Source organism: Balaenoptera acutorostrata, chromosome 9 (assembly GCF_949987535.1).
Source record: "Balaenoptera acutorostrata chromosome 9, mBalAcu1.1, whole genome shotgun sequence".
NCBI lineage: Eukaryota > Metazoa > Chordata > Mammalia > Artiodactyla > Balaenopteridae > Balaenoptera > Balaenoptera acutorostrata.
Genome location: NC_080072.1, coordinates 2,715,732 through 2,743,595, shown reverse-complemented (window position 1 = coordinate 2,743,595; position 27,864 = coordinate 2,715,732). Strand labels below are relative to the sequence as shown.

At 51.4% G+C, this 27,864-nt stretch overlaps 1 protein-coding gene across 5 annotated transcripts in view; it reads left to right on the top strand.

Moving 5' to 3' along the window:
* Window positions 1–895: 895 nt before the first annotated feature.
* Window positions 896–27,864, top strand: part of NADSYN1 (NAD synthetase 1) — a 40,351-nt gene continuing 13,382 nt past the window's right edge. For 3 of the 5 annotated variants that reach the window (XM_007171137.3, XM_057552960.1, XM_057552964.1), the window contains exons 1-14: window positions 896–1,096; window positions 2,185–2,245; window positions 4,015–4,131; window positions 8,351–8,404; window positions 8,855–8,944; window positions 17,377–17,428; window positions 20,270–20,358; window positions 20,649–20,766; window positions 21,522–21,653; window positions 24,619–24,693; window positions 25,550–25,674; window positions 26,086–26,134; window positions 26,600–26,702; window positions 27,145–27,313. In XM_007171137.3, the coding sequence (XP_007171199.2) occupies window positions 1,012–1,096; window positions 2,185–2,245; window positions 4,015–4,131; window positions 8,351–8,404; window positions 8,855–8,944; window positions 17,377–17,428; window positions 20,270–20,358; window positions 20,649–20,766; window positions 21,522–21,653; window positions 24,619–24,693; window positions 25,550–25,674; window positions 26,086–26,134; window positions 26,600–26,702; window positions 27,145–27,313 (1,319 nt within the window). In that variant the 5' untranslated portion in view covers window positions 896–1,011. The remainder of the gene's footprint in view (window positions 1,097–2,184; window positions 2,246–4,014; window positions 4,132–8,350; window positions 8,405–8,854; window positions 8,945–17,376; window positions 17,429–20,269; window positions 20,359–20,648; window positions 20,767–21,521; window positions 21,654–24,618; window positions 24,694–25,549; window positions 25,675–26,085; window positions 26,135–26,599; window positions 26,703–27,144; window positions 27,314–27,864) is intronic. The other 2 variants (XM_057552961.1, XM_057552963.1) reach the window with 2 other exon arrangements.

The window sequence follows — 27,864 nt, the reverse complement described above, 5'->3', positions numbered from 1 at the left end:
AATTTCCAAATTGAAGCTCATGAACAAGCATTACTTTATAAACAGGATACAAGTTTGTCTGAAATGTGAAAACGTGTACAGTATGTATGGCAGAGGCAGCATTGCAAACCAGTAGAAAAGGATGGCCTATTCCATCAACGATGGTCAGCCAGCTACTTATTCACAAGGGGAAAAAAATGAATTCCTACCCTAAGGGGACTAAAGGGTGAAATGTGAAAACAAAACCTGAAAAACTGCTGGTAGTGAATAGGTTCAAATGCTTCAGAGAGGAAATTGGGTAACATTTAGTAAAGTTGCACGTATGCATATCCTACGCCTAGCGAGGCACAGGTTAAGTGCAGCTCCGGCGGAAACTGGCAACGGTAGGCATAGAGAAACTAGTTGCCCTCACAGGGGATGCATTACAGGAATGAAAATAGCAGTGCGCGTGTGTGCTGGCACAACGCTGCTAACTTAAATGCCCGCCCGTTATGAACGGATAAAGTGGGCTTTATTCCTACAATGCAGTGACAAACGCAGAAATAACCAAAAGAACGTAATTAATATCACGGGGGAAAATAAAGTTGCACAAGCGTGTTAAGATGCAGTTTGCGGGGAGGAATGGAATTAAATAGAGGGATAGGGGCACGCGGGCGGGCCGGCCCCTCTCCACCTGCGCTCCAGGACTTGGCGACCGTCCCACCTGCCCGGTCAGAGTCGGGGCGGCGCGGGCGGGGGTAGCGCGCTTGCCCCTTTGCCAAGCACTCGCGGCTCCGCGGGCCTCCCTCTTGCGCAGGCGCGGCGGGGAGCTCCGCGGGCTGGGCGGGGCGAGGGCGTGGGCGGGGAGTGGGCGGGGCGAGGGCGGGGAGATCTGGGCGGGGCCTGACGCTGGGGTTCTGCGGTCCTGTCCCTGCAGGGCCTGGCGGGACGGGACGGGGCAACCCGGAAGGACACAAGACGCGGCCGCCTGTCTCCCTAGGACAGGGAGACCCACTGTCCGGCCGGCCTTTTGCCCAGGCGACTGCAGCCAGGATGGGCCGGAAGGTGACCGTGGCCACCTGCGCGCTCAACCAGTGGGCCCTGGACTTCGAGGGCAATTTGCAAAGGATTTTAAAGAGTGAGTCTAGGGGCGGTGTGGGGCAGAGGGGCGAAGGTCCTTTCTGGCCGCCAGGCTTGCTGTGACGCACACGCAGCCTTGCTCTGGAGAAACTCGCAGCCGTTGGCATGGGGACAGATAAGATAAGCTATCTTATGACCACGCCTGTGCCCGTAAGTGCTCGGGTCCTCCTCATGAATGGGGGTGCGGAGTGGGTTACACTGCCTGGGGACACGTGGTATGTACACGTGGTAAGAAAAGTCTGGCCGTGGAGGTGGAGATGGGGAGGGCTGGGGTGAACCTGTCCTCAAATATCTTTGGGGTCGCATGTGACATTTCTAGAGCTGAAACCGACCCAAAGAGGGAAGTGGAATAGGGGTGAGCCCCCCAGCTTAGAGACTAGGTGTGGTCGTTGTGTGTGTGTGACGGGGGTCCCCATACAGTTGTCACTTGCACCAGCTCACCTTTGAAAGCGCAAGTTTGCACTGTTGACATCTACGCCTGAAGTGGGGCTGCCCTGGGCAACCCTACAGGCTCGGCCACCTCAGACCGGCTGCCCTCAGCTGGTTACTGCAGCAGGGTTGCCAACCGCAGTAAAAACAGAATGATTCAGGTGAGGGCATCTTATCAGCCATGTGCGTCGGACCTTCATCCTTTTTGTTTTTTTTCAATCTCAACCTGCTTTCATCTCATCAGAGCTCAGAGCAAATCTAGCTGGAGTAAAGAGAGGCAGTCTCGGTGGCCAGAGCTGAGTCTCCACTTGGCCAGCCTTTCCTCCCCGGCCTGCTGTTCAAACCCAGAGGTGGCTGGTTCCTGCTGCTGGTGCCTCTGGGTCCTGCCTTCTCTCTACACAGGGTCTTCTGCATCTGCTGGTTAATAAACTACCAGTGTGTGACCCGCCCCCCCCCCAGCCCCTGCCCTCCTCCTCCTTGGTGCTGAGGGTCAGCCCTGCAGGCCCTGCCTGTGTCTCATTTCCTGCAGGTGTCAGCAGGGTCTGGGAGATGCCCTTTGTTTTTTTACGACACCTATGGCAGCAGAGGGTTGGATCTGCCTTTGGACCAGTTGTAGGTGCTGAAATTGCCCCTCTTTCTCTCTCTCTGTACATGTAGGTATTGAAATTGCCAAACACAAAGGAGCAAGATACAGGCTTGGACCAGAACTGGAAATATGGTGAGAGCAAAACACACAGACACCCCAGGGTGGGCAGGTAGAGGCGTCTATATCAACTCCCCTCAGCCGAAAGGGCAAGGAAGGAGGCGGCGGGCATTGAGAACTGCGGACATGCAGGCCCATTTATGAGACCATCAGAAGCCCGTGAGTGTGCTTGCTTGGCACCCTTGAACAAGAGCGGGCCCAGCAAGGCTGGGTGATCCCAGATTCCTATGTCGGGTAACACAGGAGCTCGTAGAGAGGCTGACATTTCCCAGTCTGGGGCTGATGTCAAAGCTGGCTGGACGTCTGGCATTGCATTGGTGTTTGGTATCATATGTGGCCTGGGAGGTAAGGAAGTGACAACCCCTGAGGCAGGAGTCTGTCCTTGGAGAGGAAAGGACATCCCAGGTCTGGACCCCGTTTTCATCTAAGAATCAGGCTCTCCCCCTTATCAGAACCAGAGGCCGAGAGGAATGCTTTTCAAGGCATTAAGGATGGCAAGGGCCAGTTTAGGGGTTTGTGTTCATGTGTGCAAAGTTTGCTTGGCGTTTGCAACATCACTTCCAGGCCATGCATAGTGGGAAGGACCTTGTGAAGATTTAAAAGTGGTTTACAGAGAATTCCCTGGCGGTCCAGCGGTTAGTACTTCACGCGGTCATTGCCGAGGGTCGGGGTTCCATCCCTGGTTGGGGAACTAAAATCCCACAAGCCATGCGGTTTGGAAATAAGATAAAATGAATTGAAATAAGATAAAATAAAATAGTAAAATAAATAAAAGAAAATAAAACAGTACTTTACAAATTCTGTACATTTCGTTACTGGGACTCCCAGACTGAGAAATTACTCTCAACCCACTTCCCCTGTTAGGACCTCATTGAGCATTGTATTAGTTTTTTCTGGGGCTGCTGTAACAAAGTTTCACAAACTGGATGGTTTAAAACGACAGGAATTTATTCTCTCACAGTTCAGGAGGCCGGAAGTCCAAAATCAAGGTGTCAGAAGGGCCCTGCTTCCTCCAAGGCTCCAGGGGATGGTCCTTCCTGCCTCTTCAGGCTTCTGGTTCCCAGTTCTTTGTCTTGTGGCCGCACCCCTCCAGCCCCAGCCCCGTCTCTTCTCCATGGCTTTTCCTCCTTCTGTCTCATGTAAGGACACTTGTCACTGGATTTAGGGCCAGGGTCACCTCATCTCCAGATCCTTCACTTACATCTCTAATGACACTTTTTCCAAATGAGATCACATCCACAGGTTCTGGAGGTTAGGGCGTGGACACATCTTTTTGGGGGACACCATTCAGCCCACCGCAAGCTTCAGTATCTATAGCAGGAAACTCAGGAGTAGCTGTGTGAGTGGCATTCGAATGATTATTCATGGTCCCTTTGCCTGAGGAATGTTTTTCTCTGGGTCCAGCTTTGTTTCTTTTGCATCCCTTTCTTGTAGATTAGTGGGATTTGGGCTACATTGAAGGTTAAAAAAAAAAATCCATGAGCAGACACTTTGTGACATGAGAGAGAATTTCTCATTGTAACTGACAACTGTGAGAAGCGGATGGGGCCCAGTCCATGAATTTCCAATAAAAAGCATCGTTTTTTGTTCTTTTTTTTTGTTGCAGTGATTCTAAGTCTGGCTGCACAATAGAATCTCCTGGGAGGCTTTATAAAGATACCAAGGCCTGGGTTGCACCCCTGCACGTTCTGACTCGCTAGGCCCCTAGGCCCCTGCCCCACCCCTGCCCCTGGGCCCACCCGCTGTGTCTCAAGGGCTCACTGTTCTGCTTCCTCCCTCTGCAGTGGCTACGGATGTTGGGATCATTATTACGAGTCGGACACCCTCCTGCATTCGCTCCAGGTCCTGGCTGCCCTTCTGGAGTCTCCAGTCACTCAGGATATCATCTGTGATGTGGGAATGTAAGTGCCGACGTGAGCATGGGGAAAGGCAAGCTTGGAAAGAGGCAAGTTCAAGGGCGTCGTATGTCTGGAGCCATCCTAACGTCAGGGAGGTGGAATCTGCACATTTCAAAGATACGGAAGGCCTCTTGTAGAGAAGTGGGGTTTGTTCCCTCCCTAACCCTGCAGGTACCTAACTCCCCCAGCGGAGGCAGCTCTTGGGAGATTTTTTTTGTATGTTCTTCCAGATGCTACTGTGCATGTGGGAACACACTTTGCACAGCTGAGAGCACAGGGTCTCCCTTTCACATGTATAGCTCTTTCTTTACTTAATGTTAAGTCTTGGGATGCTTCCACATCGCTCCATATCGACATGCTGACCATATGGTTCCAGAGGGTGTAGGTATATAAAGGTAGCTTTCATAGCTGTAGGTTCCATAGGTGTAGGTCCCTCCATGTGGTATAGGTCCCTCCATATGGTATAGGTCCATGTGGTCTAGGTCCATGTGGTATAGGTCCATAGGTGTAGGTCCGTATAGTGTAGGGTCCATAGATGCAGGTTCCATAAGTATAGATGTATATGGTGTAGATTCTATAGCTGTAGGCCCACGTCGTCTACAGGCAGACCTTGGAGACCTTGCACGTTTGGTTCCAGACCACTGCAGTAAAGCCAAATATAGCAATCAAGTGAGTCACGAAGTTTTTGGTTTCCCAGTGTATATAAAAGTTACATTTACATAATACTGTAGTCTATCAAGTGTGCAATATTATGTCTAAAAATATACGTACTTACGTTACTTAAAAAATACTTTATTGATAAAAAATGCTAACCATCATCTGAACCTTCAGGGAGTTGTAATCTTTTTCCTGGTGGAGAGTTTGAAATATTGTGAGAATTACCAAAATGTGACACAGAGACTGGAAGTGAGGAAAAGCTGTTGGAAAAATGGCGCCAATACACTTGCTGAATGCAGGGTTGCCACAGACCTTCAATTAAAAAAAAAAAAATGCAATACCTGCAAAGCACAGTAAAGCAAAGTGCAATAAAACGAGGTCTGCCTGTAGGTCCATAGGGTATAGTTTCCACGGGTGCAGGTCACGTGGGTAGGGCTCTGACCTAGGACTATTCTTGAGTGTGTCTGTGATGTGCTTTGTGTAACCAGAGCCCACTGGTGGGCCTTTATGTTGTTTCTGTTTGCATCCTTCATTCTGTGTTATGTGGTGTGAACGTAGCCGAGTTTGCTTTCTTTTCCTCGGCCCTGCACGTGTTCTGCACTTCCTTTTCAACCCGCTGTGACATCTGTGTAGTAGGGTCTCTTTTAAGTAGTGAACGGATGAGATTTTTAACCCAGTTTGTTCGCATTTACTATCATTCTTGATACATGGACCATGTTTGTTTCCTCTTTTGCTGCTGTGTGACAGAGTACCACAGATGCAACACACAGAACCACATAAATCTGTTGTCTTGTGGGTGTGGAGGTCAGAAGTCTGAAATGGGTCAGCAGGGCTGGGCTTCTGGAGGCTGTTGGGGGAGAATCGGTTTCCTTGGAAGAGCCCAGCTTGGAAGGCCCGCCCGCATCCCTTGGCTCGGCCCCTCCCCCTCCCTCCCTCTTCAAAGCCAGCGATCATATCACTGCAACCCCTGCTTCCACTGCCACGTGCCCTCCGACTGTCCCTCCTCCCTCACAGAAGGACCCTTGTGGTTATGATGAGGGCCCCAGAGAGTCCGGGATAATCTCCCATCTCAGGGTCTGTAACTTTGTTATATCGGCAAGGTACCCTTTGCCACATGAGGTGACATGCTCACACGTCCTAGGAATCGGGACAGGGACATCATTGGGGGCCTTTACGCAGCCCACCACATGGACTGATGCTGGCCACTTTATTAAGTGTCCTAGTCATCACGTTGTTTTCTTTTTTGTTTTTCCCGTTTTCTTTTGTGTGTTTTCTTTCTTCCACTTTCCTCTGCTGACCTTGAACTTGTAATCCGATTATAATTTTTCTGCTTTTTGCCCTCAAAGTGTTAACAATCATATTTGAAGATATTTTTCTTTGGAAATCCAGCATTTATCTGGATCTGTAAGCATAGCTGAAGAAAACAACCGTCATACCATGATGTCATTGATATTCTCCGTCTGAAATTGTCTTTACAAATTATCCTCCAGGAAAAAGGTGCTGAGCCTCCTTCCTGCCCTATTTTTGAAGGCGTGTTATCCTTAGCGCTGATCACAAAGGGCTAGCTCAAAATAAAGAAAACTTAAAGAAACAAAATAGAATCTTAAAATGCGCAATAATTTTTTTTAAAAAAAGATCTTATTTATTGGTTTTCATGACTTAGGAAGTTGAACTCTCTTTGTTTTTTGGCCATTTGTGACACTTGTTCTTTAGCCTACAATTGAAGTGTCTGTGTCTAATTTATTTTAAGAGTTCTTTATATGTGAAAAATATCAACCCATTCCCACATATGATAAAAATACTTTTACTTGTATGTTGTTTGCTATTTAACTTCATGTTTTGAGCCTTCAATTTTCCTTGTAGTGCTTTTTGTTTGTTTTTGTTTTTGTTCAAGAGGCTTACTACAATTGGAAATCGGATATTCACTGAGGGTCTCTGTTTTGTTTAAAATATAAGTTTACCTCCTGCCTTGAACACATTTTTGTATAAATGTGAACACAGGCAGGTTTTGGTTTGGCCCGGGGAGGATTAGAAACCACAGCGGTGGGAGTCCTTGCTGGTGGCATCCGTGTGCCGTGGCCACAACTGGAGACACCCCTGCCTGCATCCTGTCCTTCAGTCCCTCTGGGAGGAGGAACCCAGGGTAGCGGGACTTAGCCAGTGCAAAGCGGGATTGGAACCTGGCCACCTGACTTGATAGCCCACACTATTAATGGTTGGTTTTATTTCCTCTTGCATCACTGCTTTGTTTACTCATGTCCCGGGGCATTTATTTATTTGTCTTATTAGTTTTATCTGACAATCCGTCGTCTTAGGTACCCCTTAAGGCCATCCTCCCCTGGTGCCTGATGGCTTCTGCCCTGAGCTCCTGCGCTCTCACCCTGAGCTGGGCTCCAACACCTGGGCTCTGCCCAGCTCTGCCTTCTCTGCCATCTCTGCCCAGCTCTGCCCAGCTGTGCCCCAGCTCTGTCCAGCTCTGCCCCATCTCTGCTCCAACTCTGCCCCATTTCTGCCCAGTTCCATCTAGCTCTGCCCCAGCTCTGCCCCATCTCTTCCCAGCTCTGCCCCATCTCTGCCCCATTTCTGCCCAGCTCCATCTAGCTCTGTCCCAGCTCTGCCCCATCTCTTCCCAGCTCTGCCCCATCTCTGCCCATCTCTGCCCCATTTCTGCCCAGCTCCATCTAGCTCTGCCCCAGCTCTGCCCCATTTCTGCTCAGTTCCGCCTAGCTCTGCCCCAGCTCTGCCCCATCTCTGCTCCAGCTCTGCCCAACTCTTCCCAGCTCTGCCCCAGCTCTGCCCAGCTCTGCCCCAAGCTCTGCCCCAGCTCTGCCCCAGCTCTGCTCCAGCTCTGCCCCATTTCTGCCCAGCTCCGCCTAGCTCTGCCCCAGCTCTGCCCCATTTCTGCTCAGTTCCACCTAGCTCTGCCCCAGCTCTGCCCGGTCTTGGCCCAGCTCTGCCCCAGCCAGTGGCCAGCAGAGCACCCCAGCCTCTGGAGCTTTGGTCCCCTCCCCTGCAGAGGAGGAAGCTACCAGGTGGTCCAGGAGGAGATGTAAAACACAATGTCTATCCTGAAAAGGGTCCAGACAGAGGGGTGAGCAGATCTGCTCAGCGCCTACCACCCCCCACCCCAGCCCCGGCCCCTCGGACCCGTTGCCCCTGCCCTGCAGCCTGCATTCTGGGGAGGGGGTGTTCGGGTCAGGAGAGGTGCTGGGAGGGAGAATTGGGGAGGCACAGGGGCTAATGCCTGAGGCCAGCAGGGGATGAAGAGGTGATGTGACAGCAGGGATGTGAGAAAAGGAGGGAGGGAGCCACTGGAAGGCCCGAGAACCTTCCAGGAGGAGAGGAAGAGCCCTGAGCAGGGAGGGACCTGGTGCTCTGTTTAGAAGACTCTCTCCCATTTAGAGCCTACGCTGTGGCAGAAACACTTGGGTTTGTTGTTAACTTTGGTTTGAGAAAGCCGCAGGGAAGCCGTCTGATTCTCATAAAGGACGGAGACGCTTCATGTCGAAACAGACGCATAACTCTGCTCTTTGCCAACAAGTGTGTGCGTCCCCTCCCTCCGCAGGCCCATAATGCACCGAAACGTCCGCTACAACTGCAGGGTGATATTTCTCAACAGGTAGGTGACCGCCGGGAGCAGAGTGACCTGCCTGTCTCCCCTGAGCTCTAGGGGCCTGCGGGCACTCGTGCCAGTGCCCTGGGGCATGGCCCCCGGGGGCCGTGGGCAGGGAGGCTTCTTCTGGACCTACCTTAGTGGGGGCTGGTGTACCAGGCAGGTGACTCAGGTGGCACTGCTCCTGGTCTCTGCCACCACTGACACCATCAGGTATTAGAAAGAGAGAGACCACAGGGTGGGGTTTGGGGACACATGGCCCCATTGCTGGGAGGTCAGTCCACGGGGAGAGGCCTTGTCATGTCCCCTCGCAGACCCTGGACATCAGCTGCAAGTGCCCCCCTGCCGGGTCTTAGCTGCCCTGTCCCCGTCGACTGTCGGGGCGGACGGACCAGCGGCTGCTCCTTGTCATGGGGCGTGTTCATCTCGGGAGTGGCCTTGTCCCCCTGCCTGTAGGAAGATCCTGCTCATCAGACCCAAAATGGCCTTGGCCAATGAAGGCAACTACCGAGAGCTGCGCTGGTTTACCCCGTGGTCCAGGAGTCGGTGAGTCGCTGCCCAACGCACAGGAGGCTGGTTTGTGACCGCTTCTTGGATGCTTATGAAGCATCTTCCTGTGCGTAGCTTGTGCAGGTCGTGGGGGAGATAGACACGAATTCCGGGCGAAGTCCCTGCCCCACAGTACCTGTCACTTAGATATGGCTGCTTTGACACTGCTGATTAATTTATAACCCACTTATCACAGACCACATGAAACTCTCAGTCATCAGTCACCCATCATCCATCATTATACATCTGATCCTGTATATCAGGGTTTCCCAGCTCCAGCCCCGTTGCTTTGGGCTGGATCATTCTTGTCGTGGGGGGTCTGTCCTATGCACAGAAAGGTGTATAGCTGCATCCCTGGCCTCCACCTGATGGACACGTCCATTTGTGACAATATAAAATGTCTCCAGACATTGCCAAGTGTCCCCTGGGGACAGAATCATCCCCAGTTGAGAACCCCTGCCCTATATTCTTCTTATAGTTATTCCTGTCTATTTATTGTTGCTGCTATTACAAATGGAATCTTTAACATGATATTTTTAAGTGGTTAATATTTTTATGTAGGAAAACTTGAGATTTTGTGTGTTGCTTTTGTAATTGGCCACCTTACTATGTTCTCTTATTGGGTCTAGTAGTTATTCTATTGATTTTCTTAGTTAGTTTTTTTTTTCAAGTAGAAATTATATAATAGAAAACTAACTTTACTTCTTTCTAATATTTACATCCCTCAGTTCATTTTCAAAACTACTTTTCTTGGCCAGCGTTTCTAGAACAATATTCTAGATCATTTCTAGAACAAATGTCTTTGATAACAGGCATTTTTGTCTTTTTCCCAACTTGACTTGGAAAGCTCTTCCTGTTTCTGATTTGATTTCAGATTTATATCCATCCTTAGTTATTTTTACTTTGGGGATTTAAAATTAATTGAGAATGGTTGTTGAATTTATCAAATTTCTTCTTAGCATGTGTTGAGATGAACACGGTAAGTCTTTGCATGTCTTTATAAGCTCCAAATGGATGTGGTATGTTAAACTTTGTTTCCATTTGCTAGTATCTATTCAGGATTTCCCTCTCTTCTCTAAATTTATATGCCAGTGTTACGTTAGTTAAAATTAAAAAAAAATTTTTTCTGTGCTCTGAATGCTTTAAATATTATAAAAGTCATGTAGTATCAAGTAGTAATATGACAAAAATTCTCTTTACAGTTGGGAATGTTGTATCAAATAGTGTTCACTTTTACACTTTTTTAGTGAGGTATAAATAACATGCAATAAAATATGCAGATTTTAGGAGCTTTCTTTTTTGACAGTTGTGTGCATTCGTGCAATCACACCCTAAAGAAGATAGAGCCATGCCCATGGCACCCCTGCCCCTTTCCAGCTGATGCCCCCAAGGTTAGTCTTCTCCTTTCTTAGATTTCATACAAATGGAATCACACCATGTACATTCCTTTGTAACCGGTTTCTTTAGCTTAACATGATGCTTTTGAGATTCATCCAGTGGTTTGTTCCTTTATACATAGTACAAATAGTTTCCTCTTTTATATAATAATATGGGTTTGTAATTCATAAATAATTCTATAAGCTTGATAACAAGAAAGAAATACACAACCCCCCCACCAATCTGCCCCGTCTCCGAGCCCTGCTCCCCATAGCTGTCCATTTCCATTTTCCATTTTTCTCCTTTCTCCTGTAGCCTCTGGGTTCCACCTTGGTATTTCTAACTCATGTGCAGACATTGCCATTTCATGGCCTCCTGCTCTGGAAGGACAGGATTTGGCACACAATTCAGCGCTCACCGTTAGTCTCTCTGACCTCCTCTTCCTAACATGGGCACCTCACAGTTTTCTGGTTAAGTTTGTTTAAAAAAACAAATATTCATCTGAGTGAATTTGATGATCTAATTGGCTTTATTCAATGATTCAGGAACTGGGCAGCCTCCCACTAGTAAATAGAAGGGGCTGTACACAATGGAAGGTTTTTATAGGCAGAAGGACAGGGCAAGAAGGTATTAGCAAGAGAAAAGTTAGGATAGTTTCAGGCCAGGTCCTCCTCTTTGATACGGAGGGGACAGCAGGGTCTTTTTTTTTTTTTAGTTGATGTATAGTTGATTTACAATGTTGTGTTAATATCTGCTGTATAGCAAAGTGATTCAGTTATATATATATATATATATATATCTACATTTTTTAAATACTCTTTTCCATTATGGTTTATCACAGGATATTGAATATAGTTCCCTGTGCTATATAGTAGGACCTTGTTGTTTATCCATTCTGTATGTAATAGTCTAATTTGCTAATCCCAAATCCCAATCCTTCCTTCCCCCACCCCCCTCCCCCTTGGCAACCACAAGTCTGTTCTGTATGTCTGTGAGTCTGTTTCTCTTTCGTAGATAAGTTCATTTGTGTCATATTTTAGATTCCACATATAAGTGATATCATATGGTATTTGTCTCTCTCTGTCTGACTTACTTCACTTAGTATGATCATCTCTACGTCCATCCATGTTGTTGCAAATGGCATTATTTCGTTCTTTTTTAGGGCTGAGTAATACTCCACTGCATATATATACTACATCTTCTTTATCCATTCATCTGTCGATGGACATTTAGGTTGTTTCCATGTCTTGGCTCTTGTGAATAGTAACAGCAGGGTCTTCATCGTGCAGAGCCTGCCTCCCCAGTGTGATCAGGACATGTCAGACTGACTGTTCTTAAAGGTTGAAACTGCAGTTAAGTCTTGGTTTCCTGTCTTGGGGCAGATGACTCCATTTTGGGCTTGCTGTTTCTCTCTAACCAATCACGGCTCAGTGTTTCACCATCTGCCAATATCTACGTTCACAACTGAGCTGCAGATTGTGTTCTGAATCCGTGTTTCTTTGCTCATTTCTCCTGCCTGGAGTCGACCAGTGTCAAGTTCCTTTGCTTTCAGTCTCTGTTCTCACCCAACACTCCTCCCACAGACAGACAGGCACTTCCTGCCCCAGTCTGCTCATTTTCCCCCAGGCTGGCTGCACAGCCGGCAGCCCCTCCCTGTCACAGGTCTCTGGGACTTCTCTTCCCTCCTGGGTTTGCTCAGCCTCCTGGATGACTGTCTTCCCCTGTCAGTCACTCATTTGCTGGAACTCAGCATCCAGTAGCTTTCTACAATTCTACCACCACCAGGCAATGAACTCAGTGCTGATACTGTCTACCTGGAGGTAGTGTCCGACCCCACAGGTTCAGGACTCAGCCCCGCTGAACTGCCCGCCACCCTACTTCAGATGCCAATCACAAGTCTGTTACTGTGGATACATCCATTTGTCCCACATGCAGCAAACCAAATGCTGAGATGCTGAGGTTTGCAGCTGTGCAGTCAGGCCACCCAAGATGGCTGCTCTCTTGGCTCTCTGTACATCCCTGCTGGACCAGTCCCCGCCTCACCTACACCCCACTCACCTGACTCACCTTCCCTCTTAGTCATAGAGCCTAATCAGTAAATGCCTACATACTTGCCCCCCGGCCCCAGCTAGTGACGACTGTTCTAATCTTTAGATCAGAACTATCTCCACTATGACAGTTTATCAAAGGGGCGGTAAGGGACATGCCCCTTTGCTGGTTTCCCTGGTAACCAATGAGTCAACCTCCACGTTCTTGTAAAACAACTGGGCTACGTGAAGCTGGGAACGTATTCAAATAAAGAGTGGAAAAAAAGAAAGAAAAAAATAACTAAAGTGAGCTACATCAGTAAAGGCAGTTTACAAGCAGAGGGGTTTTAACAAGCTGTTCCCCAATCTGCTGCTCTGCAAGACAAGCTCAAGAATTCCTTTTAGCCATCAGCTTCTGTTAACTCTGTTAACTCTAGGGGGCATGGTTTCAGTCCCCCCGCCTTTTAATCATTCCTCAGTCTTGAGGAAAGGGGGCCATGACCGCTCTGGCTGCTTCCTACTGAAGAGGGATGTAGGCCTAACAAAGTTTTGAGGAATGAAACTGTTTCGAATTTGATTGCAAATACTCACAAATCCCAAGATGAGGCCAAGACTTTGGACTTAAGGATACAAGATGAACAGCAAGTAGAGAGTTATGACAAAAAGGGATATAAATCATAGCAAACACAAAACGATAATACCTAGTTTAACCAGTCCCTCAAACATAGACCTTATTCTTGCTGGGATCCATGAGAAGATATTTCTTAAGAGATCAAATCCAGCTTTTTGGGATGACATTCGTTGGAGCCAAGCTGCCTTTTGTCTGATTTTATCTAAATAGGTTTTAACTTCTGATGTGATATTAATACATACATAACAGGAACTATTGGCCACTACATACATGCCCCCTTTTTCTGTTAAAATATAATCTAAACCAACTTTATTGTCTAGTAGCCTTCTGGCTAAAGAATCTAGAGCCCTCTGCTGGGAGGCTATGGCTTGAGCTGTCTCGTTTGCTGCTATTCCTAAAGTAAAAGATTTCATAGTTACAAGAGGAGACCTTGAGGACATAAGTTTGCAATTGGCAGCTAGCAGATACTGTTTTGAGGACAGCTGGTGGTGTCCTTGAGTCTGATACAGTTCAGAAAATTCAAGTTCTCAGTAATACTGGAGCATGTCTGAAACCACACCCACAATGGCCATCCAGCTCTATTTTGGATGCCTGAATCACAGTTACTGTATTTTGATTTTTGAATCCACTCTTCCTCAGTGGTTAAAGCAGATGTACAATGCATGTTTGATAGGCCACAAAACAGGTCATTCTGGTTAGTATAAAGTTTAAGTTAAATCATGTATAAGCCAGAATGACTTCCCCATACCTCAACATGTGAAAATTTCCTCCATCATTTTCCTCTTTTGATTGCAGATCTTTTGATAGAAAGCATTTATGATCAAAATATTTGTCCCTCGATGCCAGGGTGGTTGCTGCCTGCCATGGGTCCATCCTATCACTCGGTGCTAGGCCAGCTTGATATAGATATAAATAAATATATATGCCTAGTTATCCACGTTGGGGAAACTAATCAGACTCAGTGAACAAGTGCAGAAGTATGCTAGCAAGGAAACCTTTTATAGGCTATACATTTTATCAATTATACTGAACTGTCACGGAAACACTTTACATGTGCTTTTAGCAGTAGACTTAAAGCAAGCAGTGGTACATGTCACGAGTACTTATACTCTGTGACAACTTCACTAGAGAATTTTCTTTCCATCCGAACTTTGGGGGCAAAGGTATGGTTAGAAGTAAAACAATGTTGATAGAGGAGACAAATATTTGGTAAACAGTAAATTGAATTAGTAGAATGGGTCTGGTCCAGATTCTTGGGTCAGCTGTCTACCACTGCTGTCTTCTTCTCATCCTGGGGCGGGTGTTGTTTGGGTCGGCAGTCCTTTCTGTAGACCAGTCTGATGCATAGACCCCTCGTAAGTGGGAAATATGAACTCAAGAGTCAGTTCCCTTGTTTCACTGTGCTTGAGCTACTTATGAATACCTGATAAGGGTCCTTTCATCTAAGCTGGAGAGAGAGTCCTTTAAATGATGACTTTTTTAGTATGTATAATCCCTGGTTGCAGGTCATGAGGGCTCTGATTTTCATCCAAGGAGAGATTCCTTGTGATCAGCTTCTGAAACAAGCTTCCCTCTTCCCACTGGTAACCCCTAGTTTGTTCTCTATATCTGTGAGTCTGTTTCCTTTTTGTTATATTCACTAGTTTGTTTTATTTTTTAGATTCCACATATAAATGATATCATACAGTGTTTATCTTTCTCTATGTGACTTATTTCACTAAGCATAATGCCCTCCAAGTCCATCCACAATGTTGCAAATGGTAAAATTTCATTCTTTTTTATGGCTGAGTAGTAGTTCATTGTGTATATGTATCACATCTTCTTTATCCATTCATCTATTAATGGACACAGGTTGCTTCCATGTCTTGGCTATTGTAAATGTGCTGCTATGAACATTGGGGTGCATTTAACTTTTCAAATTACGTCTTTGTTTTCTTCAGATATATGCCCAGGATTGGGATTGCTGGATCATATGGTAGCTCTATTTTTAGTTTTTTGAGGAATGTCCATACTGTTTTCCACAGTGGCTGTACCAATTTACATTCCCACCAACAGTACCCAAGGGTTCCCTATCTGTTCTGTTCTTTGATGCACCTAATATGTTTTCATATGTTCAAATGTTTTAATTTTTCAAATTAGTTTCTTAGTTTTGAGCTCGCTTTTTATCTTCTACTGTCTGATTACCTTTGTGATCTTGCATTGACTTCTGTTGTCTCTAATTCTATGCCAGTATAGATCTCTAGTTCACTTTTCTTTTTCTCCATTTCTAGTGTTGAAATGTTGAATCCTTTCAGACCATCACTCATTTAATGATGCCTGTAGAAAGGGTGGCAGTGGATGTTGAGCTGGAACCAGAAGCTTTCATTTTGGTACAGTTAAAAAACAAAACAGAGTTTTTACCCTTCGGGAGTAGTGCCAAAATGGTGACAATAAAATGGTTATGTCACTGTGTCCCTGCTTTAGTAATGAGTCCATCACAGCTTCAAGATGCTATTTCAGGCTTTTGTAGGAAAATGGAAAAAAGGCCCAGTTCTTGACTGCAGAGAACTTAAGAATCTAGGTTCATTTTCATTAGATTCTTAGGTGGATGCCCCAAATCTGAGCCCAGCAAGACGGGGATGTCGGGGGGTGGGGGTGTCGAGGGGGGCTCTTGTAGCTCCCAGGGGACCAGAAAAGACTTGAAATTAGCATGGCCAGAAGTGGTTTCTCGGCAGATATGCTGCTAGGGTTTCTCCAAGGCATGTTTGCTGAGGAAGAAGAACATCCCATCAGAGGAGCTATGCAGAGCAGGCGGAGTTCAGGTGTGGAGGCAGCTGGAAAGATGGGTCGGGCCAGCGTGAAGCCAGCTTGGAATGACTCACTGCCGATCCGGAGGGTTTATTGTTGATACTTTGGCTTGTTAATGAACCGTGCAAACCTCATGAGCCATCCGCCAGGTGTAGGTTGGCTTTGGAGCAGGGGGTGGGGAGGAGCAAAGGTGAACCTGCATCGTTCCCTGGTGGGCTTGCCTGCGTCTGGTTCTGAATGGATCTTCGTGCAAATTGAGGGGAGAGGCAAGGGTGAAGGGAGAAACCTTGGGGCAGCTCTTCCCTGTAAAACAAATTGTGATGCAGCAGCATCGCCATCAACAAGCCTACCGAAGGTGAACTGAGCGCTCATTATGGGATGCCAAGGCAGCTCGGGGGTCAGAGGACGTCTACAGTCTCTGTTCCCTTCACTAGTGAGGGAGAAACAGCATTGTCCTCTCAATTTCTCTGCTTTTAAAATTCACTTAAGGAAAAGCCACTAAAATCTCCCAGAAGGTTCTTGTGAATTCTAAGAAAGCAAAAAGAAATCTAGTTAATTAAATGTCTTAATGGTGCATCTGGTAACAGCCTATTTGAGGTCAGATTTGGAAACCGTCTATTGTTCAAATTCTACCTTTTAGTGCAGACCGTGGGATGGCTTGTACTAACATTGTGTATTAAACTCTCTGTCCAGCTCATACAATCTGGAACGTTATTTTATTACTTCAGTGATGATATCGGTTTGTCACCGTATGTTGGGTTCATGCAGTGTGATCATTTTGATTCAGGAACTTTGATCAGGAATTCCACCTGGATTTCTCCGTGGGGAAATATGACTTCTTTTCAGATGATCCCCGTGACGTGCCTCTCAGATGCCGTGCATGAAAGTGTTAACGCAAGTTCGTGTGCCCGACGCACAGTGAGGCCAAACAAACTGAAATGTCAGAGTCGGGAGCAGAGGAAGGTTTTTTGCAGGGCCATGCAAGGAGACGAGGTGGCTCAGGCCCTGAGAAGCCTCAAACTCCCCGAAGGGTTTTGGTGAAGCATTTTTAAAGGCCAGGAGAGGAGGGTCTTGCAGGGTACGTGATCAGCTTGTGCACAATTCTCTGACTGGCTGACGGTGAGGCAGCAGGGTGGTGTCACAGGGGTTAATATGATCAGTCCTTAGGCTCCAGGAGGCCTGGGGCTACGTGTTCACGGTCATCGAGGAGTTCTTCCATTTGGTGGTGGTGGTAGGGGGGGTGTTCACATCTGTAAAACAACTCAGGAAATGTGCATCAAGTACTGTTATCTAGGTACTTCAGAGGGGAGCTAAGGCAGAGGCTGTGGGGGAAGGCCTGTCCCAGGAAGGCCCCCATGGTGTCCTGGTCAGTTACAAAAGTGTGGGGAAGCCAGGCCAATGGTAGGAGAGCACCAAGCATCTCGCTGTCATGCGGCCTGGGAGCCTCGTCGAGTCACCGTATACTTTCCTTTTTACCTTAAATTGACAGTTCCTTTGCCAGCTCATCAGTTCCAAGCTCTCATTTTGAGTTTCGCTTTACGTTTGGGTGCCGTTCTGCATATTTCCCGAGATGGTCCTCCTCACATCTGTGGTGGTTTCCTTTCCAGGCAAACAGAGGAATATTTTCTCCCCCGGATGATACAGGACCTGACAAAGCAGGTGAGTGAGTCTTGGAGAAGAAAACCCGTTCTCGGTCAGACGTCACTCTGGGGTGGGCCGTGGGGGCAGGACCCTTCGGGTCAAAGTAACGGGCATCACCATGGCCCGTGTAAGGAGCACAAACAAAGGGGTGATGTCTGTAACAAGTGGGGAGGGTCCCGGGAGCATGGTGGGGGGGGGGATGGTGGGCGTCTCCTTTCCCCTGTGTGATGCCTGTCCTGTTCCTGCCCTCTCCTCTCCTCTGGCTCACACAGCGGGGTAGAGGGCTCGGGGGAGCCTGGGGGAGGGGCTCCTGCCCCACCTCACCGGCCGGCTGTTCCCTGCTGGGCTGGGGCTCGGGCTTAGGGACTGCCCAAGAAGCCGAGTTTGGAGGGTTTCTAGTTATAAAACTCATGAAGGACTTTCCTTGGCCGCCTGTTCATTCTGTGAAAACTCAGCATCAGAAATCTGTCTTGTCTTGTCTTTTGCACCTGGCTGGCCAGGCCTGGAGAGCTTTGACTTTGCAGCCTTATCTGGGGGCCTCGACCATCCCCTTCGTCCTGGAAGCTGCTGAGGTGGGACAGCTGGGACCCGGTGCTGTCCACTTCCTGCGGGGCGTTGAGAGCCAGGGGCACAGAGGGGGTGTTTCGGGGGGGCCTGATTTCTTTGGCTCCTGCTTGAGTTTCCATTCTGGTTGCCAAGTGTATCAGTTTGCTCAGGCCACCGTAACCAAGCACCACAGTCTGGGTGGCTTAAACAACAGACATTCACTGTCTCCAGTCCTGGAGGCTGGAATCCGAGGTCCAGGTGTGGGCAGGGCTGGTCCTCCTGAGGCCTCTCTCCTCGGCGGGTAGGTGGCTGTCTCCTCCCTGTGTCCTCACGGGGTCACCCCTCTGTGTGTGTCTGTGTGCTTTTCTCCTCTTCTTATAAGGACACCAGTCCTATGGGATTAGGGCCCACCCTAGTGACCTCATTTTACCTTCATCACCTCTTTAAAGACCCCAATCCCCAAACACAGCCACATCTGAGGTGCTGGGGCTTAGGGCTTCCGCATATGAATTTGGGGGACACAGTTTAGCCCATGACACCCGATTCTCTGCACCCCTCACTGTTGCACTCAAGGTGGCTCACGGGGACACACTGAACCTCCCCAGTGGAGCAGGTTGGCAGGGACGCATCTGGACCTCGGGGATGGATCTGGGGGGGTGGGGCAGGAGTCCCCTTCTCCCCGATCCCACCAGCCCCCAGACCCATTTCCTCTTTATGCCAGGGGTCTCCGCCTGCCTCTCACTTCCCTGGCCCTTGGGCCAAGATCACCTCTGTTCGGGAGCCAGATTAAGTCACTGGCACCGGTTCTGATCCCTAAGAGAGGATGTCCGAGGGGCCAGCTTGGGTTGGTGCCCCCCGCAGGCAGTCAGGGGTGGGCACAGCTGAGGCTGGGGACAGGGGCTCTCAGCCAGGTCTGGTCGCCTCCCATGTGACCTGGAAACTTTTCTGACCATGAATTGCAGCAATGGGAACAATTTAAGTTCATCGTGATCCAGAACACAGTGTGTGTGTGTGTGTGTGTGTGTGTGTGTGTGTGTGTGTGTGAAACAAACATTTCAGCAGCAATCCCCCTGCTGGGAGAAATCCTCCATTTCATTCTTCTAGGACCCTTTGATATCCTAAAAAGCATACCAGGTGACCCCCCTAAACCAATCTGGGGGCCGCCTGCAGGTGGAAGGATGCTGCTTGTTGTCACTGGTTGAGAGCAAGTTGCAGAAATTGGCCCTGGGTGCGAGTGGATTAAAGTTCAGGGGAGTTTTCAAGAAACAGGGCAAAGCCAGCCCCGTAACTGCTGTAACCTGGATAATTCAGGTTGGGGGCCCGTCACTGAGACCCCCCTTGCATGCTTTGTTTATCACCCTGTTGCCCCGAGCCCTGGTCTTGTCACAGGAAGATGGGGTCAGGATTCCAGCCCTACCCCTGTGGTAAGGAATGCGAGGCACCCGTTGCGGGGTGTGCAGTGGTCCCGGGACGGCCAGCTCGGGGTCCTGGGTGAGGGCTGTGTCCGTGGCAGGAAGCCTCAGAACAGAAAACGCCAGGCCTTCCCGTCGGTTCTTGCCCTTGGTGATAAAGGGAGTTGAACTCACTAACACACACGTCAGGGAACCCAACCAAGGGCGCTGGGATGTGGTCCAGGCCCGCGGGGATGATTTCTTGGCTGAGTGAAATGGCAGCGCAGCTGAAACTTGGTCCCCGAGAGAGGAGGCCAAGGTGGGCCCCACGCCCGGGTGACCCTGTCAGCACTTGCTCACATCAGTGACTGCTCAGACCTGTGTGGCAGCCTCGGGGGCAGCTCCGTCCCTGCCCTGGAAGCTCCCACCCCTCAGGGGTCACGAACGTAGCTCCTAGAGACACAGGGACCTGCGTCCCGCCCCAGCCCTGCCGTTCAGGAGCTGGGTGACCCGTCGGCTGGCGTGAACTTTGTAAGAGCTCAGTCCGTTCGTTTCTGACGTGGGGATGGGACCCCAGGGAGCACGGACGATGTCAAAAGAGCATCCAGCCGATTCTGACGCTGCTGGCCATCTGGGCCCGTGGAAACTTCAGGAACCGAGTCACAATTAGTTGCAGCCACAATCAAGCTTGTGGCAGCTCAGAGCTCGGCTCCCAGGTGTGACTGAGGCCCTTGGGTCAGCGGAGGAGATGCCTGCTGGCCCCTGGGCTGGGAATGCTCCGGGTCGAGGAAGGATTCATTAGTACTTGAAACAAAACCGTGGCCTTCATGCAAGTCTCATGCGTGACATCTGGCGTCTGGTTCAGTACATGGCCCAGACGGGATGGCCAAGGGGTCTCAAGCGCTCTGGTCTCCCGACCCAGGAGACCGTGCCCTTTGGGGACGCTGTCCTCTCCACCCGGGACACCTGCATCGGGAGTGAGGTCTGCGAGGAGCTCTGGACACCCCGCAGGTCAGCCTTGCCCTCCGCGCCGTCCATCCCATCCTCGCTGGGCCCCGGAGGGCGGGGGGTTTGCAGCCTTCCTGGTGTCATGGCCTGGTCTGCGAGGAGCTCTGGGCACCCCGCAGGTCAGCCTTGCCCTCCGCGCCGTCCATCCCATCCTCGCTGGGCCCCAGAGGGCGGGGGGTTTGCAGCCTTCCTGGCGTCACGGCCTGGGGCCGGGGAGACGCCCTGGGAGCTGTGGGGCTGGGAGGGTGGGTTGGGGACACCGGTCTCTTTCCTTTGCCCTCCTCTGCCCACAGCCCACACGTGGACATGGGCCTGGACGGCGTGGAGATCTTCACCAACGCCTCAGGCAGCCACCACGTGCTGCGCAAAGCCCACGCCAGGGTGGACCTGGTGACCATGGCCACCACCAAGGTAGGTGGCGGCGGGGATGCTGGAGCGTGTCTGTCTCACGCTTGCGACCCCGGCGCCCAGCGCTGGGCGGGACCTGAGCGTGAGGGCGCTCGGTGCTTCTGGTTACAGCCGCAGCCGATCGGTGTGCGTGACTCCGCTTCCCGGGCCCCACTTGCCTGACCTCACTTAACCCTCAAAACCGCCCTACGGGCCAGGTGCTGTTGACACCTCTGTTCTTTGGAGCAGGACACTCGGTACGTGGCGGTCAGGCAGCCCCTGGGCTCACACCCCAGCCATCCGGTTCCTGGGCTCTTGACCATCATACTGGTCTCAGGACAAGTGACATGGTGACCGGGAACCAGGATGCCCGTTGGCACCACAGCAAGGCACGGGGAACGCCCACGAGTTTGCCCCTCTTGCTGGTAGCGTGACACCAGGGGCCGTGTTTGCTCTTTCCTGGGACGGAATCTCGGCTTCGTGACCTGGGGGGTTTGTCTTCTCTGAAGCTGCATCTCTCCTCCTGTCTGGTGGAGGTGACAGCGCCTGCCTTGAAGGGTAGTTGGGAGGCGAGAATGGATGATTCGTGTGATGCCTGGTACCTTGAAAGGCCGGGAGCATCATAGCTGCAGGCATTCCCTGGAGGCGCACATTTCTCGCTGGGGTGGGGGGCTAATTATGACAGAGTCGCGGGGGGTCTGAAGCTTCATGTGTTTGGGCCGGAGGAGGGTGAAGGTGACGGACCACAGTCGACCATTGCTGTCCCCTGCATTTTCCAGAACGGCGGGATATACTTGCTGGCCAATCAGAAGGGCTGTGACGGGGACCGGCTGTACTACGACGGCTGTGCCCTGATAGCCATGAACGGCAGCATCTTTGCCCAGGGATCCCAGTTCTCTCTGGACGACGTGGTACGAACCAGCCCGTGTGCGATGGCGGGAGGGTCTCTGGTTCAGGGGCTGTGTTCTCTGGTCTCCCCCATGACGTGGGGGGGGGGTCTGACATGGCCCCCGTGGTGGGTTCTGCTGGTTTTGATTGCTCCCTCTTCACCTCCTTGGTGGGGGAGGGATTCTCACCCCGAGGTTACGGGGACCGCCCGCACAGCACGCTGGACGGATGGGGTCCCCGGCAGTTTATCAGCCCCACGTGCCCTGCAGGGTCCCCCCCCGAGGCTGCACTTGGAGCCGAGGGAGAGGCCAGGAGCTGCAGGAGGGGCGGGCTTTGTAGTGACAAGGGGTGACCCCTGGTTCCCGGGAGGATGTGATGGGCTTGTTTGAAGAATCCCACAGCCGGGGCTGGCGGGGAACAGGAGCCAGTCCTCGGGAATGAGCAGACACCACGCCCGGTCCCCGTGATGAGAGCGGAGCCCGTCCGTGGGGGCGGAGCCAGGAGGGGGCTTGCAGGTGGGCCATTAGGGGGTTTTCCCCAGAGGTCAAGGCAGCACACGTTCCCTGTGGGCCCTGCCCCGCGGGTTCTGGAAGCAGCATTGGACACCCCCCACCCTCCTCGTTCTGGGGGGCGCCCCGGCCTCACTGGGCTGATGACCAGCTGGGGGCACGGGGTGGGCACGTCCCCCCAACGGGGTCGTAACCTCACTGGAGCCACAAATAGGAAAACCGCACACCCTCTGCTTCTGAAAACACATGCTAACGTGGGTGCAGAGCTTTCCCATGTGATCGGACGTTAGTTTCCTTCACAGAGAGAGTAAGACGAGATGAAAAGGTGCTTGTGGAGAATCGTGTGGCTCTCCCTGTCGGTTTGTTGTTTTTTTTTTTTAAGCACCCAAGAAGGAAAATGGCTGTTACTGCCCGAAAAATGGGAATGGATTCCAATTCTGCAAACGCAACACAACGTAACTTTCAGTGCTGCCGGGAAGGGTCACTTTTACTGGGCTCAGATGGTCAGTATGGGCTTCATATGGCATCGCCCATCTTGTCTTTGGATTCAACTTGGGTTTTTTTAGAAACAAGTGTTGGAAATGCTCATTCACAGAGGCAAGTGGTAGCAAAAAAAAAAGTCTCTGGGGATTGCTCTGCCGGAGTAAGGCAAGCGGTGTCACAGAATAAGAAAGTCTACAGGACCCTCTGTTGTAACTTCTGTTGCTTCACCTCCTTGGCATCCATGCAGACGAGGTGATGTTTCATGCCTTCTGCAGTCTCCTTGGGGCTGTTGGCAAGGAAGTGGTTATGAAACCAAACTTCGGTTTCAAAACGGACCGAGGAATGGAACTTTGAAAAGAATCCCATGGTGTTTTCTCGCCCGGAGGGAAGCCCGAGGTTTGGCAGTCTGGGCGCCAGCAGCGGGAACGTTCTGTCTCCCTGCAAAAGTTCTCCCGATCGTGGTCCCCCAGACCTTGCTTTCCAAGTGGCTGCGTCCCCAAAGGCGTCCTCTTGTTCAGTATTAACCATGTTAAAGACGGAAGGGCTTTGGAGGGGAAGATGAAGTCCATGCAGACGGCTAGGTGTTCATCTGCTCCAAACATGCTTCAGTGCACGTCGGTTTGGCCAAAACACTCAGCCAAACGTCAGAGCCACAGGCACCTGGTGGCAGGATTGACTGGCAGGGGGGTTGGGGAGTCACCTGCTCCAGGATGAGCAGGCGTGCAGGTCACTGCAGGTTCTGGACCCCGTCCAGGCCCCCCCAGGAACCCCCATTTCAGCAAGCACACAGGTGATGCTTCGCCATACAGAAACCTGGGGACCATTGTCTCCCACCCCCTGGAGGGGGCTTTTGAGCCAGAATTCTCTGATTTTGCCTGAGTGTTCGGGATGGAGGTGGCATCACTGCCCTGGGGCCAGGGCAGTGCCCTTCTGTTCTGCCATCTCCTCCGTGGTCAGCTGACCTTCTCGAGGGCACATGCTTCTCACAGCCTCGATCGAGCCTTTGTGCAAAGCTAACCTAGTTCTGGGGAAGGTGGACTGGAGCCTCCTTCTCAGGAAGGGTTCACTCCTCTGGCATCTTCTCACTTTCGTGGCTTTGTCAAGGCAGCCTGGCGGCTTCAGTGACCCATCACTTGGGAAATGACAGGAGAACCGAAGGACGCGGCAGCTCCTTTTTCTCTGTCTCTTCACGGGCATTTCCAGCTTGGGTTAGGCCCACTGTTGACACAGGTAGCTGTCCCCAGCCCAGCGGCAGGAGCGGGGGCCCAGCCACCCTGTGTCCCCCAGTGGTGCCCAGAAGCAGTTCTTGCTGTCCTGCACCTGTGTGTATGAGACAATGTCCTCATAATATAATTTGATGAGTGTTTTTTTTCTCCATAAGGGAAGGAATAACGTCTATGAGTTAAAACTTTTCCCTTTTCTGTAATTTGTTGCAAGTGGTAGAACCCCCATCTCATCTGGGTTCAAAGGCAATGAAGCATCACCTCCTAGAATGCAGGCAGCACGTCCAGGCCAGGACCCCGACGTGATGACTGCCGGAGCTCTGGCTCCACCCCTGTCACTCTCCATCTGGGCCTTCCTCTGTGTGGGTTTCATTTTCAGTTGCCTCTTGGTCACAGGATGGCTGCAGGAGCTCCAGCCATGCCATCTTCATGCAGCCCCATTCAAAGGCAGAAAAGGGGCCATTGCTCCTCATGTGTCTTTTTAAGAAGCTTTCTCAGAAGCCCCAGCAGACATTTATTGACAGGATTGTGTCCTGTGCCGTGATTAACGAATCACCGGCAATTCAATGGAAGTTCTCGTGGCAACGACAAGAGGAAAGGGCTTTGGGTCGGCAGCACCACTGGCTGTCCCCTCTCCCTGGACCCCCAGTCCCTGCCTTAGAAGGCATAACTCATCAGGTGCCATTTGGCACACCTATGAAAACAAATTAGACGTGTGAGTGAAAAAAACAAAACAGGATATCACGATTTCTCTTTGAAACTCCCTTCTCCAGGAAGTCCTCACTGCCACGTTGGATTTGGAGGACGTCAGAAGCTACAGGGCAGAGATTTCATCTCGAAACCTGGCGGTAAGTGCTCATAGACACACACATGGGATGCGCATCAAAGACCCAGAATTTTTTTTAATAACAGCTTTATTGAGATGTCATTCCCTTACCACACAATTCACTGATTGCGGCACATGTTTCAGTGGTTTTTAGTTTATTCGTGGAGTCAAGCAGCGTCACCACAATCAGTGTCAAAACATTCTTACCACCCAAAAAAAACCCGGACCCATGAGCTGCTACTCCCCGTTCACCTCCCCAAGGGCCCCCGGCAACCATCAGTCTGCATTGTCTCTATGGATTTGCCAATTCTGGACGTTTCATAGAAATGGAATCATATCACATGTGGCCTTTTGCGTCTGACTTTTTTCACTGAGAATAATGTTTTGTGGTTCATCCATGCTGTAGCGTGTGTTAGTGCTTTATTCCTTTTTATGGCTGAATAATATTCCACTGATGGATAGACCACATGCTGTTTGTCCATTCGTCTGTCAATGCACGTCTGGACCATTTCCATTCTGTCTGTGATGAATCGTGCTGCTGTGGACATATGCCCGGGTGTCTGTGTGGACGTGTCTGCGTGTCCTTTGTTATGTACCTGGGACTGGACTGCAGGGTCCTGTGGTGGCTCCCTGTTTAACTGTAAGAGGCCCTGCCAGACTGTCCTCAGCCACTGCTCTATCTCACGTCCCCCCAGCGCTGTGCAAGGGCTCTGGGTTCCCCACATCCCTGCCAGCGTTTGCTACATCCACCTCTGTTCTGGCCGTCCTGGTGGCCGTGAAGGGTCCCCAGTGGGGTTCTGAGCTGTGTTCCCCGCCACTGGCTGCAGTCATCCCAGGGGCCTGTACGGGTACCAGTGCTGAGGGGGTGTCCTTCCCAGGCCAGCAAGGTGAGCCCCTACCCCCGCGTGAAGGTGGACTTCGCCCTGTCCTGCCACGACGACCTGCTGGAGCCGCTCTCTGAGCCCGTTGAGTGGAAATACCACAGTCCCGCCGAGGAGATCAGGTGGGGCCCTTGGGATGCTGGAGGGGGGTCCTGTTGTCCCCCGGGCACCCCCCCATCCCCTGCTGCACCGCCAGGTGGCGCTGCGGGGCCAGCGTGTCCTGATCTCCAGAGCCTGCACTTGACCCCCTGGCCCATGCTCAACGCTGCCACTCCTTGCCCTGGGCCCTTGGGCACAGAGATCCTGTTCTTGCCTTCCTGTGCCATTTCACAACGGGGCCAATGATAGCACCTGCCCCCTGGGGCTGTTTTGAGATTTCAAATGAGATCATTCACGCGAAGTGCTTAAAACAGAGACCCCGGCATCGTGCTGGCGGCCCTCACGGGCGCTGCGCCCACCTTGGCACCTGCCCCCAGGTGAGCTGTGGACCAGGTCAGCAGCTCCCCGTCCTAATGCTTCCCATCGTTCCCCAGCCTCGGACCTGCATGCTGGCTCTGGGATTTTTTAAGACGTAGCCAACAGGTAAGGCGTCAGTGTCTCACCACCCGCCTCTGCTCCTTCTGCCGGTTGGTTTGCGTTTGATCCTGCGGCTGGCTGGTGACTTTTTTTTTAATACAAACATTTCTTGGCTCTGCTTCAGTCGGGAGCCTCGGCTACACTAGCCAGAGCCCAAAGGTCCCACTGAGCTTTGGCTCCGTCTTTGGGGTCCCGTCTGATGACACTGAGTTACGAGACTCCCCGCCCCCTGCCAGTTTCGTGATCGTGCGTGTCTGTAATTCACCGTGGAGACCCAGCCTTAGACCCTCCACAGTGGAGGTCCCTTTGCCTTCTAGAAAGTCCATCCTGGAACATGCAGGGCATCTTTTCCCCTCCCCCAGGGAGAGTATTTTGTGGGCGCTCATTTTTGCAGGGGGAGCCGGGCTCATCTGGGGGCGCATTGCTTCCCAGAGGCGCTGCTCACACCCCCGTCTGGTCGGCCCGTTCCAGGCGGGGTTCTTCCTGCCCCTGAGCGGCGGGGTGGACAGCGGGGCCACCGCCTGTCTCGTCTACTCCATGTGCCACCAGGTCTGCGAGGCTGTGAAGCACGGAAGTAGGTGACGTCTGGGGCCCGAGCAGGTTCCGGGGGGTCAGCCTGCGGGAGAAGCAGAGGGAAAACCCAGGTCCTGGGCATCGTGGTGGAGGTCGTATTCAGATGTCACAGCGTCGCACCCAAGTCCCAGGGCCTGGGGACAGCAAGGCCGTTAAAGTCCCTTCCAGGGCCCACGTGGCTGTGTCCTTCAAGCCACAGGTGCCTGTTGCTGCCGTGTGTCGGCAGTGTGGCCCCAAGGAAAGAACAGGGGCTGTGGGGTCGGGCAAACCCAGGTTCACATCCTGTCACTCTGTGCGGTGACACCGGCCATTCCCTCAGTGTCCGCAGCCGAGAAACGGGCATCGTGGGGCTGATCTGGCGAGGTTGCCGGGCGGTGGAGAAGGGATTAAATGATGCAGGCACCTGGCACACGGCACATGCGCTTCTGTCCGGTGGTTTTCAGATCAGGAAGTGCTGGCCGACGTCCGGACCATTGTGAACCAGACCAGCTACACCCCCCAGGACCCCCGGGAGCTCTGCGGCCGCGTCCTGACCACCTGCTACATGGCCAGCGAGAACTCCTCCCGGGAGACGTGCAGCAGAGCCAGAGATCTCGCCCAGCAGATCGGAAGGTAGCTGGTCAGGGTTGTCGGGCACGGCCAGGTGGCGGTGACGGCGGGAAGCTCCACCCAGGGCCACGTTTGTGGGTCAGTGAGCACCCCGGAGGCGAGCAGGTTCCCTCCTCACCCCCCTCCAGCTGGGAGCACAGGCAGGCCCTGGCCCCTCCCGGGAGCGTGACCCACCCTCTGCCCCCTTCCACCTGGCGGCCTCTGTGCCTGAGGAAGGTGGAGAGAGGGCATCTTTCCACACAGGGAGACTCGGCTCCATCCAGAATGTTCCATTTATTCTGCCTCCAAGGGAAAAACAAGAGGCCGCCCATTCTGTATGCGGAGCTCAGCTAAAAGCTGTCCCCGCCCAGCAGTTCTCCCAGGGAGATGCCCAAAGGAAGTGAAAGCAGGGACGTGAACAAATATTTACACATCTGTGTCTGTGACAGCGTATTCACAACAGCCAGAACGACTCAAATGTCCATCAACAGTTGAATAGGTAGCCAAAAGGTGGTCTGTTCATACAAGGGGATGGTATTCAGCCTTAGAAAGGAATGAAGCGCTGACACAGTCTA